At 43.6% G+C, this 14,363-nt stretch overlaps 1 protein-coding gene across 3 annotated transcripts in view; it reads left to right on the top strand.

Moving 5' to 3' along the window:
- Nucleotides 1-10,998, top strand: part of mrasa (muscle RAS oncogene homolog a) — a 77,060-nt gene extending 66,062 nt beyond the window's left edge. For all 3 annotated transcript variants that reach the window (XM_073027083.1, XM_073027067.1, XM_073027074.1), the window contains one exon: nt 10,564-10,998. In XM_073027083.1, the coding sequence (XP_072883184.1) occupies nt 10,564-10,687 (124 nt within the window). In that variant the 3' untranslated portion in view covers nt 10,688-10,998. The remainder of the gene's footprint in view (nt 1-10,563) is intronic.
- The last annotated feature ends 3,365 nt before the right edge of the window (nt 10,999-14,363 follow it).

Below are 14,363 nucleotides of genomic sequence, written 5' to 3'. Positions count from 1 at the left end.
TTTTCTAAAAGGATGCTGCTCTAGTCTGAAGCTGTGTCCTCTGGTCTTAGACTCTCCCACCATAGGAAACATCCTCTCCACATCCACTCTATCAAGGCCTTTCACCATTCGATAGGTTTCAATGAGATCAATTCAGATTCTTCTTAATTTCAGTGAATACAGGCCCAGAGCCATCAAATGCTTTTCAAATGATAAGCTGTTCAAACCTAGAATCATTTCATGAACCTCCTTTGAACCCTTTCCAGTTTCAGCACATTCTTTCTAAAATAAGGGGCCCAAAACTGCTCATAATACTCCAAGTGAGGCCTCACCAGTGCTTTACAAAGTCTCAACATTATATCCTTGCTTTTATATTCTAGTCCTCTTGAAATGAATACCAACATTGCGTTTGCCTTCCTCACCACAGGCTCAACCTGCAAATGAACCTTCAGGGAATCCTGCACGAGCACTCCCAAGTCCCTTTGTGCTTCAGTGTTTTGTAATTTCTCTCCATTTAGAAAATAGTTAACCCTTTTATTTCTTGCACTTCCTCACACTGTTTTCCATCTGACACTTTTTTGCCCATTCTCCTAATCTGTCTGAATCCTTCCGAAGCCTCTCTACTTCGTCAAAACTACCTGACCCTCCACCTATCTTTGTATCAAAGGCACACTTTACAACACAGCCATCAATTCCATCATCCAAATCATTGACATATAATATAAAAATAATCAGTCCCAACACAGACCCCTGTGGAACACCACTAGGCATCGACAACCAACCAGAAAAGGCTCCCTTTATTCCCACTCTTTGCCTCCTGTCATACAGCCGCTGCTGTAATCCCATGCTGGAATCTTCCCTGTAATACCATGGGTTCGTATCTTGTTAAGTAGCCTCACGTATGGCACCTTGTCAAATGCCTTCTGAAAATCCAAGTACACAACATCAACCGATTCTCCTTTGTCTATCTTGCTCATTATTTCTTCAAAGAATTCCAACAAATTTATCAGGCCAGATTTTCCCTTGAGTAAACCATGCTGGCTATGGCCTATTTTATCATGTGCCTCCAAGTACCCTGTGACCACATTTTTAGCAATCGACTCCAATATCTTCCCTGAGATCAGACTAACTGGCCTATGATTTCCCTTCTTCAGCCTCTCTCTCTTGAACACTGGAGTGATATTTGCAATTTTCCAGTCTTCCGGAACCATTTCAGAATCTAGTGATTTTTGAAAGATCAGTACTAATGCCTCCACAATCTCTTCAGCCACCACATTCAGAACCCTGGGGTGTACACCATTTGGTTCAGGTGTCTTGTCTATCTTCACTCCTTTCAATTTCCCAAGAACCACTTTCCACCCACATTCCAAAGATGTGCTGGTTAGTTGGTTAATTGGTAAGTTGTCCTGTGACTGGGCTAGCATTAAAAAGGTGCATGATTGGGCTGGAATGGCCTGTATTTCTAAATAAAATAATAAAACAAATGCTGGGAATATGCAGAGACAACCACAGTTTTACCTTTTATAAAAATATGTTCCAAGTAAGCTAACAAAAATGCATTTGCCAGATATTTTAATCACAGTGCCAGTAGATGACCACCAGTTAGTGCATAGTTTCCATCTTTTCTTTAAGCTTAACTTTCAGTTACAAGTAACATTAAGGTGCTCTTCTAGTGTCTACTACCGCAGTTGTATCTGCCAAGTTTAATTTATTTAATGTAAAGAGGTTTGCAATATTCCATCAGCCTCTTGCTTTACAGTTGTCACAAATGCAAAATCATTTGGGAGAATAAACACAATGTCAAACACGATATCATTCCAGAGAATGGACACGATATCGTTCAGGAGAATGGACATGTCTAATATGCCAAAGAATGATGTTATGGACAAAATGGGAGATGAGGACCTTGATAAAATCACTGTCACTAAAGAGATAGTGATGAGCAAACTAGAGGGCCTGAAGGTAGATAAGTCACCTGGTCCTGATGGGATGCATCCAAAGGTGCTGAGGGAATTGGTGGAGGTTATAGTAGACGCATTGGTAATCATTTACCAAAACTCTCCAGACTCTGAGCAGGTCCTGGTGGATTGGATGACAGCAAATGTCATGCCACTTTTTAAAAAAGGATGTAGGCAAAAGACAGGCAGCTAAAGGCCAGTTAGCTTAACATCTGTAGTCGGGAAAATGCTTGAAGCTGTCATTAAGGAAGAAATAGCAAAACATTTAGAAAGGAGTGGTTCCATTAGACAGACACTGCATGGATTCAGAAAGGGCAGGTTCTGTTTGACAAACTTACTGGAGTTCTTTGAGGACATAATTAGTGTAGTGGATAGAAGGGAACAGGTGGATGTCATATACTTGGATTTCCAGAAGGCATTCAATAAGGTGCTGCACAAGACACTAATAAGTAAGATACAAATGCATGGAGTCGGAGGAAGTGTATTGGCATGGATAGTGGATTGGTTAACGGATAGAAGGCAGAGAGTTGGTATAAATGGGTGTTTCTCCAGTTGGCAGTCTGTGGTGAGTGGGGTGCCGCAGGGGTTGGTGCTGGGCCCACAGCTGTTTACCATTTACATTGATGACTTGGAAGCGGGGACTGAGTGTAACATAGTAAAACTTGCTGATGACACTAAACTGAGTAGAAAAGCAAATTGAACAGAGGATGTGGAGAGTCTGAAGACGGATATAGATAGGTTTAGTGAGTGGGCCAAGGTCTGGCAGATGGAATACAACATTGGTAAATGCGAGATCATCCACTTTGGAAGGAATAATAGAGGAGCAGATTATTATTTAAATGGTGAAAAATTGCAGCATGCTGTTGTGCAGAGGGATTTGGGAGTGCTTGTTCATGAATCACAAAAAGTTGGCTTGCAGATACAACAGGTTATTAAGAAGGCAAATGGAATGTTGGCCTTCATTGCTAGAGGGATTGAATTCAAGAGCAGGGAGGTCATGCTGCAACTATACAGGGTACTAGTGAGGCCACACCTGGAGTACTGTGTGCAGTTCTGGTCTCAAGTCAAGTCAAGTCACTTTTTATTGTCATTTTGACTATAACTGCTGATACAGTGCACAGTAAAAATGAGACAACGTTTTTTCAGGACCATGGTGTTACAGGAAACAGTACAAAAACTAGACTGAACTACATAAAAAAAACAACACAGAAAAAACTACACTAGACTACAGACCTACCCAGGACTGCATGACGTGCACAAAACAGTGCAGACATTACAATAAATAATAAACAGGACAATAGAGCAGTAAGGTGTCAGGGCAGGCTCTGGGTATTGAGGAGTCTGATAGCTTGGGGGAAGAAACTGTTACATAGTCTGGTCGTGAGAGCCTGAATGCTTCAGTGCCTTTTCCCAGACGGCAGGAGGGAGAAGAGATTGTATAAGGGGTGCATGGGGTCCTTCATAATGCTGTTTCCTTTGCGGATGCAGCGTGTAGTGTAAATGTCCGTGATGGTGGGAAGAGAGACCCCGATGATCTTCTCAGCTGACCTCACTCCGCTGCAGGGTCTTGCGATCCGAGATGGTGCAATTTCCGAACCAGGCAGTGATGCAGCTGCTCAGGATGCTCTCAATACAACCCCTGTAGAAATTGATGAGGATGGGGTTGGGAGATGGACTTTACTCAGCCTTCGCAGAAAGTAGAGATGCTGCTGGGCTTTCTTTGCTATGGAGCTGGTGTTGAGGAACCAGGTGAGATTCTCCGCCAGGTGAACACCAAGAAATTTGGTGCCCTTAACGATCTCTACCAAGGAGCCGTCGATGTTCAGCGGGGAGTGGTCGCTCCATGCCCTCCTGAAGTCAACAACCTTCTCTTTTGTTTTGTTCACATTCAGAGACAGGTTGTTGGCACTGCACCAGTCCATTAGCCGCTGCACCTCCTCTCTGTAAGCTGACTCGTCGTTCTTGCTGATGAGACCCACCACGGTTGTGTCATCGGCGAACTTGATGATATGGTTCGAGCTGTGTGTTGCAGCAGTCGTGAGTCAGCAGAGTGAACAGCAGTGGACTGAGCACACAGCCCTGGGGACCCCCCGTGCTCAGTGTGATGGTGTTGGAGATGCTGCTCCCGATCCGGACTGACTCAGGTCTCCCAGTCAGGAAGTCTAGGATCCAGTTGCAGAGGGAGTTGTTCAGGCCCAGTAGGCTCAGCTTTCCAATCAGTTTCTGAGGGTTGATTGTGTTGAATGCTGAACTGAAGTCTATGAACAGCATTCGAACTTATGTGTCTTTTTTGTCCAAGTGGGTTAGGGCCAAGTGGAGGGTGATGGCAATGGTGTCGTCTGTTGAGCGGTTGGGACGGTATGCAAACTGCAGGGGGTCCAGTGAGGGGGGCAGCAGGGTCTTGATATGCCTCATGACGAGCATCTCGAAACACTTCATGATGATGGATGTGAGTGCAACGGGACTGTAGTCATTTAGGCAGGACACTGAAGACTTCTTCGGCGCGGGGACGATAGTGGCGGCCTTGAAACATGTTGGAACGGTGGCGCTTCTCAGGGAGATGTTGAAGATGTCAGTGGGAACATCTGCTAGCTGGTCTGCACATCCTCTGAGCACTCTACCAGGAATGTTGTCTGGTCCAGCAGCCTTCCATGGGTTGACCCTGCACAGGGTTCTTCTCACGTCAGCCACGGTGAGACACAGCACCTGGTCATTTGTAGGAGGGGTGGACTTCCTCGCCACCATGTCATTTTCCGCCTCAAAACAAGCGTAGAAGTTATTCAGTGCATCTGGGAGGGAGGCATCACCTGCACAGTCAGGTGATGTTGTCCTGTAATTGGAGATGTCCTGGATGCCCTTCCACATGCGCCGCGTGTCGCCGCTGTCCTGGAAGTAACTGTGGATTAGCTGGGCATGTGCACGCTTTGCCTCTCTGATGGCTCGGGACAGTTTGGCCCTTACTGGTGTTAGGGCTGCCTTGTTGCCTGCTCTGAAGGCAGAGTCATGGGTCCTCAGTATGGACCCAGTCACGGGGTGCAGAGGAGGTTCACTCAGTTGATTCCAGGGATGAAGGGGTTAACGTATGAGGAGAGATTGAGTCGCCTAGGACTATACTCTCTGGAATTCAGAAGAATGAAAGGGGATCTTATAGAAACATACAAAATGTGGAAAGGGATAGATAAGATAGAAGTAGAAGAGTTGTTTCCATTGGTAGGTGAGACTAGAACTAGAGGACATTGCCTCAAGATTCAGGGGAGGAGATTTAGGACGGAGATGAGGAGAAACTGTTTTTCCCAGAGAGTGGTGAATCTGTGGAATTCTCTGCCCAAGGAAGCAGTTGAGGCTTCTTCACTAAATATATTTAAGATACAGTTAGATTGAGTTTTACATAGTAGGGGAATTAAGGGTTATGGGGAGAAGGCAGGTAGATGGAGCTGAGTTTATGGACAGATCGGCCATGATCTTATTGAATGATGGGGTAGGCTCGATGGGCTGGATGGCCTACTCCTGCTCCTATTTCTTATGTTCTTATGGACACGATATCAAACCGGGTATCGTTCAGGAGAGTGGACACGATATCGTTCAGGACAACGGACACGATATCTTTCAGGAGAATGGACACGATTATCAAACACAATACCGTTCAGGAGAATGGACACGATTATCAAACACAATACCGTTCAGGAGAATGGACACGATTATCAAACCCGATATCGTTCAGGAGAATGGACACGATTATCAAACACGATACCGTTCAGGAGAATGGACACGATTATCAAACACGATACCGTTCAGGAGAATGGACACGATTATCAAACACGATATCTTTCAGGAGAATGGACACGATTATCAAACACGATACCGTTCAGGCGAATGGACACGATTATCAAACCCGATATCGTTCAGGAGAATGGACACGATTATCAAACACGATACCGTTCAGGAGAATGGACACGATTATCAAACCCGATATCGTTCAGGAGAATGGACACGATTATCAAACACGATACCGTTCAGGAGAATGGACACGATTATCAAACACGATATCTTTCAGGAGAATGGACACGATTATCAAACACGATACTGTTCAGGCGAATGGACACGATTATCAAACACGATACTGTTCAGGCGAATGGACACGATTATCAAACACGATACCGTTCAGGAGAATGGACACGATTATCAAACACGATATTTCAGGAGAATGGACACGATTATCAAACCCGATACCGTTCAGGAGAATGGACACGATTATCAAACACGATATCTTTCAGGAGAATGGACACGATTATCAAACACGATACCGTTCAGGAGAATGGACATGATTATCAAACACGATATCTTTCAGGAGAATGGACACGATTATCAAACACGATACCGTTCAGGAGAATGGACACGATTATCAAACACGATATTTCAGGAGAATGGACACGATTATCAAACCCGATACCATTCAGGAGAATGGACACGATTATCAAACACGATATCGTGCAGGAGAATGGACACGATTATCAAACACGATATCGTTCAGGAGAATGGACACGATTATCAAACCCGATATCGTTCAGGAGAATGGACACGATTATCAAACCCGATATCGTGCAGGAGAATGGACACGATTATCAAACACGATATCTTTCAGGAGAATGGACACGATTATCAAACATGATATTTCAGGAGAATGGACACGATTATCAAACCCGATACCGTTCAGGAGAATGGACACGATTATCAAACACGATATCGTGCAGGAGAATGGACACGATTATCAAACACGATATCGTGCAGGAGAATGGACACGATTATCAAACACGATATCGTGCAGGAGAATGGACACGATTATCAAACCCGATATCGTTCAGGAGAATGGACACGATTATCAAACCCGATATCGTGCAGGAGAATGGACACGATTATCAAACACGATATCTTTCAGGAGAATGGACACGATTATCAAACACGATACCGTTCAGAAGAATGGACACGATTATCGGACACGATTATCAAACACGATACCGTTCAGGAGAATGGACACGATATCAAACACGATATTGTTCAGGAGAATGGACATGATATTGTTCAGGAGAGCAGCACAATATCAAACACAATATTATTCAGGAGAATTGACAAGGTGCCAAAAACAAATAACATTGACAATTCAATTGAAATAAAATTCCCTGCATTCAATGGAAGATAGTTTGGTAGAACTGACTGCAAAAGAAATATAAAGATAAAGATTTGAAGTGTATTTATTATCAAAGTATGTATGCTGTATACAAGCCTGAGATTCGTCTTCCCACAGAGTCACAAAACTTAGAACCATGGAACCCGTTCAAAGCAAAACATTGAATGTGTAACTCCGCTCCCCTGTGCACATATAATGATTAGCTTTATTTGTCACTTGAATATCAAAACATACAGCGAAATGTGTCATTTTGCATCAACAACCAATGCAGTCCGAGGATGTGCTAGGATGTGCTGCAGTCAGCCCGCAAGTGTTGCCTCACTTCCAGCACCTACGTAGCATGTCCACAGCTCACTAACCCTAACTCATAAATCTTCAGAATGTGGGAGTCAAGTCAACTTTATTGCCATTTAACTACATACATGTATATAATGTATATACTGTAACCATGTAATGTATATAGAAACGAGATTATGTCTCTTCAAACCAGGGTGAAAAACACATAACACAATAACTGAAGAAGATAATGATAAAATCTACAGAAGAATCACACATGAAGAACAAACTGAAGTCCATTAATATTAAATATTGTAAGGTATGGAACAGATTAACCAGTGACAGTTCGAATAAGATGCAGCCCGGAGTTCAGAAGCCTAATGGCCTGGAGGAAGAAACTGTTTCTCATTCTAACCATTGTTGTTTTTATACATCGGAGTCTCCTGCCTGATGGTAGAAAGTCATGGGTGGAATCCTTAATAATAATAATAAGGGCCCTGCGTATGCAGCACTCCAGATAAATGTCCCTAGTGAATGGTTGGGAGACTCCTGTGATCCTCTCAGCTGTTCTCTTTGTAGGACTTCTGGTCCAATGCTCGACTGCTGCCGTATCATACCAGCTTGTCAGGATGCTCTCAATGATAGTCCTGTAAAACGCAGTTAGGATGAGAGTCGGGGGGTTGAGGAGCCTTGCTTGCCTCAGTCTTCTTAGAAAGTGGAGGTACTTTTGTGCCGCCTTGTTCAGGGAGTTGTTATTAAGGAACCAGATTAATTCATCCATGATGTGAACTACCAGGAACCTGGTGCACTTAACTCTCTTTACAGTGGAGCCATGTATTCACAGAGGAGGATGGTTCATCTTCACCTTCCTGAGGTCCGCAACGATTTCCTTTGTCTTCTCCACATTCAGCCTTGAGTTGTTCTTCTCACACCAATCCACCAGCCACTTCACTTCCTCTCTGTACTCTGTCTTGTCATCGTTCTTGATAAGGCCAACCACTGCTTGTCATCCACAAACTTGATGGCACGGTTTGAGCTGGATCCTGCAACACAGTCATGCATCAGCACGTGGAACAGCAGTGGGCTGTGCGCCCAGCCCAGGGGAGCGCTAGTGCTCAGCGTAATGGGACTAGAGATGTTGTTGCCAATTTGGACTGACTGTGGCCTTTCTGTTAAGAAATCCAGTATCCAATTGGAGAGGGAGGTGTTGACGCCCAGCAAGGACAGTTTCCCCACTAGTTTCTGGCGTATGATGGTGTTGAAAGTCGAACTGAAGTCTATAAGCAGCCTTTTTCTAGGTGGGACAGGACAGAGTGGAGGGCAGAGGCCATTGCGTCATCGCTGGATCAATTTGAGCGATGAGCAAACTGAAAAGGGTCCAGTGTAGCCAGGAGAAAGGCTTTAATGTGCTCCAAACCGGAGCTCCCAGAAGAAACCATAGCGGCCATGGGGAGAACATACGATCTCCTACAGGTAACAGTAGGAATTGAACCCAGCTCACTGGCGCTATAAAGTGTTACGCTAACTGCTAAGTTGTCATGCTGCCCTGTGCATAAAGCACTGGAATCTTCAAGAGGCACACAAACAGATGTTTATTGCTGAGGAAATCAGCCATTTGCATCAAGATGTTTTGAACCTTTGGCAGTCAGCACAATTCTATTATGTCATTCTTAACACGATATGCTGTGTGTGGAGCTGCAGTGATGTAACTGTATTGATATACTGGTATTTTCTCCTAATTGTTGCAATTATTGGAGATACCAAGTATTTTAAAGAACACAAAGGTAAAAAGGAAGACAATCTGAATCTGTTGTAGCATGGTTACCCCCTTTCCATTCTCTACACATGCCTCTAGGCTACATGAAGAGACTAATGATGATATTTTAATGAGTTACATCACTTTTCACTCAGTTTTACTCATTTCTACATTTGTAGTTGAGGCCCTATCAAAGAATTATTGAGTCATAGAACAATATGGCAAGGAAACAGGTCCTTTGGTTGAATTTGTCCATGCAGACCAAGGTCATATTTGCTTGCATTTGGCTCCATGGTCCCTCCAAACCTCTTCTATTTATATATTTGTCCAAATATCCTTCAAATGTTGTTATTGTGCCTACCTCGACTACTTTGCCTGGTAACTCATTCCATCTAAGAACAGCCCATCAGTTCCCTCGTAAATTTTACCCTCTCACCTTAAACCTATGCCCTCTAGTTTTTGGTTCCCTTTTACTAGGGGAAAAAAAAAGCTGTCAACATTTACCCTATCTATGCCCCTCATGATTTTATGCAGCTCTACAGAGTCAGCCCTATGAGGCTCCATTATAGATCTTGTTCTCCAGTGTCCTCCGAGAAAGGCAGTGGATCTTTTGAAAGGTATTGTTGATGGATTACTTGAGCACCAATGTGATATGCAAATTGATTCATATTCATTTATTTAACATATGTACATTGAAACAGACAGAGAAATATGTCGTTTGCATTAACAACCCGCAGGTTTTGCCACACATTCCAGTGCCAACAAAGCATATCCCACAGAGTGAAATGAACTGCTTCCTTCCTGTGTCTGAATAGATCACTGAACGTGACTGACTATCCTCTGTCTCCTACCGTCTGTAGTTCTCTGCAGTCATTCCAAGAAAGGTGTACACGTTCCGGTTGGTTTTGCGGAGTGGTCCCAACATCACTTTCATCTGCAGGAACAGCATTTCTGCTCTTCAGTCAGGATTTCCAGGATCATAGCCTTGATTTATCAGCTGTTACATAGTTGGGTGTTTTTGTTCAATAGTGATTCAAAAGTATTTTATTAGTCTTTAATCTAACAAATCATGACAAGTGTCGCTTTCAACAATATCCAGCACAAAGCAAGCTGACATGCTGGCATCATATCTAACATTTTACACTCCTTCCTCCACCTCTGTACGGAGTATGTAGGAGTCTACAGTGGACACTTCCTGACAAAGTTTTGCACTGTCCTGAAGTGAAAGTAAGAGCTGAATTTTTCACCCAACTCCATGACATCTACTGTCCTGTGCTCTCTGAAAGATGTATACATTTAGTTGGTTTTGTGGATTAGATTAAAATACCGGAACTATTTCCAGCAATGTGAGAATTATGACAACGTGAGGGTCTCGGCCTGAAATGTCGACTGTTTATTCTTTTCCATAGATGCTGCCTGACCAACATTTTGCGTTTGTTGCTCTGGATTTCAGACTGGTTTGTGATTATAATGAGAGAATACTCCCACAAGCACTGCACTGTTACGGGAAGACAAAGAGGAAAATGGGAATGATGAATGAATATTTCTTGAACATCCAGTAATTTTCCCCCTCCTCCCTCCCGCTTCTTCCATTCCCCACTCTGCCTCCCTTTTACCATCTCTTCTCACCAGCCTAGCACTTACACTTGGCCCGTCTCCTCCTTTCCTTTCTCCCGTGGTCCATTCTTCTCGCCTATCACATTCACTCTTGTCCAGGACTTTACCTTTTCTGCCTATCACCATTCCTGCTTCGTACTCCATCTGCCTCCCCCACCTACCTGTCTTTATCTATCACCTTCCATCTCCACTTCCCCCTACGTTTTTATCCTGGCATCTTCCCCCTTCCTTTCCAGTATTAATAAAGGATTTGGGCCTGAGACATCAACTGTTTATTCATTTCCATGGATGCTGTCGAACCTGTTGAGTTCCTCCAGCACTTTGTGTGTGTTGCTCATGATGAATCATTGCTGGCCTGTCAGTCATGCCTAAAGCCTGTGGATAACTAGGCAGAGCCATTCAAAATGGTTGTGTGTGTGTGCGCGGGTGGGTGGCTTCTACTAGTGATGTCATACAAATGTCAAGGATGAAATAGTCCCTTTTGTCCTCTGTTCACGATCTTGGTGCTAACCATCATCCATTGCATTCTCCCAATCAATTCCACCCAGATTCGCCCACTCACCTACACAACAGGAGCAGCTTCCTATGACCAACTAACATAGCTAACCATACGATTTGGGTATTGGGTATATTTAAAATGGAGGTTGATAGCTTCTTGATTATTAAATGCATCAAAGGTTATGGGGAGAATAGGTTTGAGAAGAATAATAAATCAGCCATGATAGAATGCTAGAGCAGGCACATTGCGATGAACGGCCTAACTTTGTGCTTATGTCTTACGGACTTTGGGATGTGGGAGGAAACCAGAGCACCCAGAGGAAATTCACTCGATCATGAATAGAGAGGACAGCCAGAGACTTGTTCCCAGTGGCTAGTACGAGGGGGCATAATTTCAAGGTGATCGATTGAAATTATGGGGGGAGATGTCAGAAGCAAGTTTTTACACAGAGAGCAGTGAGCGCATGGAATGAGCTGCCATGGGAGTGATATTGGCAGATACTGTACACTAGAAACACTTAAGGGGTTCTCAGAAACACATGATGAACGGGAAATGGAGTGCTATGTGGGAGGGAAGGGTGAGTTGGATTGATACAACATCATGGGCCAAAGGGCCTGTAGAGTGCCGTGGTGTTCTATGTTCACAGAGAGAATGTGTGATCTCCATACAGACAGTTCCCGAGGTTAGGATTAAACCTGTACCACTGGCACTCTAAGGCAGTGTCTCTACCAGCGATACCACTGTGCCCTACATTTTTATTCTGAAACTTAGAGCTCAAGCCACTGAAGGATGGCCAATAACGGAGTGATTAAAGTTCTAGTTGACAGTATCAAGAGGTCAGATTGAATGAATGCTTTTGTCTATGAGGACTCTACATTGAGGGTTCATAGGGAGGGTCTCTTCTGCTTTGCATCTTTCTACAGATCAAAAATGAGCACCTTGAGAACCATTAACAAGGCCTTACAAATTAATGTGCTGTAAATTCTAGTCCTAATGTAGGATCTTGACCCAAACCACCAACTGTATATTCCTCTCCATAGATTCCATCTGACCTGCTGAGTTCCTCCAGCATTTTGTGTTTGTTCCTCGGATTTCCACCATCTGCAGGGTCTCTCATGTTGATGATTGTTCTGCAAATGTTGGTCCAACCTTTTAATGGTCTGAACTAAACTTTCACAAATAAAATTCTTGCTCATCACCTCCAAAGCTATATGTATACAATATGACCAAGGATGTGACATAAACTGTGAGCAGGTAGAAGTATGAGTTTACCCTGTCCACTCGGTTTAGAGTTATGAAACTGACAGTGAGTGAATGTTACAGTTGTGTCTCAGTTAATCACGTTGTACAGCCTCTTCTGAGTGTGGAAGCTCAGTAAGGCAACAGTCAAAATGATAAGCTGCAGAGACAGTGTGTGGTCACCCAGGCTGAACGTGGCCTTTGAAAGTCTTGGTCAACTCTTTTTTGTACAGCCTTTCTGTTCAAGACTGGGAACCAAGATCACCAAGCACACCAAGGCAAGATAAAGATGCAGGTGAAGGATTCTAGGTCAAACACTTCCGATTGGGTAGTTATTTTACTAATTCTCAAGTATTATTGGCCTTTAAAAGGTAGATTTAATTGGTTATTAACAACTGAAATTTGCATTATGATTGGTACTTATGATGGGATTCATAAGTGCCTAAAGTTTCCGTTAGATCAAATTTGCAGATGATACCAAGATGGGTGGAAGGGCAAGTAGTTTTGAGGAAGTAGAGAGGCGACAGAATCAATTAGGCAGATGAGGAGAATGGACAAAGTGGCAGATGGAATATAGAGTATGGTCATGCACTTTGGTAGGAGAACTAAAAGGGTAGACTATTTTCTAAATGGAGGGAAAATTCAAACATCTGAGATACAAAGGGTCTTGGGAATCCTCGTGGAGGTTAACGTACAGGTTGAGTCAGTGGTGAGGAAGGCAAATGTGATGTTAGCATTTATTTCAAGAGGACTAGTATATCAAAGCAAGGATGTAATATTAAAGTTTATACTGGTGAGATCTCACTTGGAGTATTTTGAGCAATTTTTGGCCCCTTTTCTAAGAAAGGATGTGCTGACATTGGAGAGGGTTCAAAGGATGTTCACAAAAATGATTCCAGGATTTAAAGGCTCATTATGAGGAGAGTTTGATGCCTCTAGGGCTGTACTCACTGGAATTCAGAAGAATGAGGGGTGACCTCAATGAAACCTATTGAGTGTTGAAAGGCCTCAATAAAGTGGATGTGGAGAGGTTTCCTCTGCTGGGGGAGCCTAAGGTCAGAGGACTCAATCTCAGAATAAGGGGGTGTTCTTTTAGAACGGAGATGAAGATGAATTTCTTTAGCCAGAGAGTGGTGAACCTGTGGAATTAATTGCAACAGGCAGCTGTAGAGGCTAAATCATTGAGTATATTTAACATAGAACATAGAATATGGTTGTTCCAAGCATATAACCTACTCTACAGCCTGCCTAGAGTTTCCCTACCCTATAGCCCTCTATTTTTCTAAGCTCCATGTACCTATCTATGAGGCTCTTAAAAGACCCTATCGTATCCACTTCCACCACCACTGCCGGCACCCTGTATGAAAAACTTACCCCTGACATCCCCTCGGTATCTATTTCCAAGCACCTTAAAACTATGTCCCCTTGTGTTAGCCATTTCAGCCCTGGGAAAAAGCCTCTGACTATCCACACAATCAATGCCCCTCATCATCTTATACATCTCTGTCAGGTCATCTCTCATCCTCCATTGCTCCAAGGAGAAAAGGCCAAGTTCACTCAACCTGTTCTCATAAGGTATGCTTTCCAATTCAGGCAACATCCTTGTAAATTTCTTCTGCACTCTCTCTATAGTATCCACATCCTTCCTGTAGTGAGGTGACTGGAACTCCAAGTGGGTCTGACCAAGGTCTTGTACAGCTGTAACATTACCTCATGGCTCTTCAACTCAATCCCACGGTTGATGAATGCCAGCACACCATAAGCTTTCTTAACAACACTGTCAACCTGCACAGCAGCTTTGAGTGGCATGTAGACATGGATCCCAAGATCTCTCAGATCCTCCACACTACCAAA

This window comes from Hemitrygon akajei, chromosome 2, assembly GCF_048418815.1.
Source record: "Hemitrygon akajei chromosome 2, sHemAka1.3, whole genome shotgun sequence".
Lineage (NCBI taxonomy): Eukaryota > Metazoa > Chordata > Chondrichthyes > Myliobatiformes > Dasyatidae > Hemitrygon > Hemitrygon akajei.
Note: the sequence above shows the minus strand (reverse complement) of the source record. Positions and strands in the feature narration are given on the sequence as shown.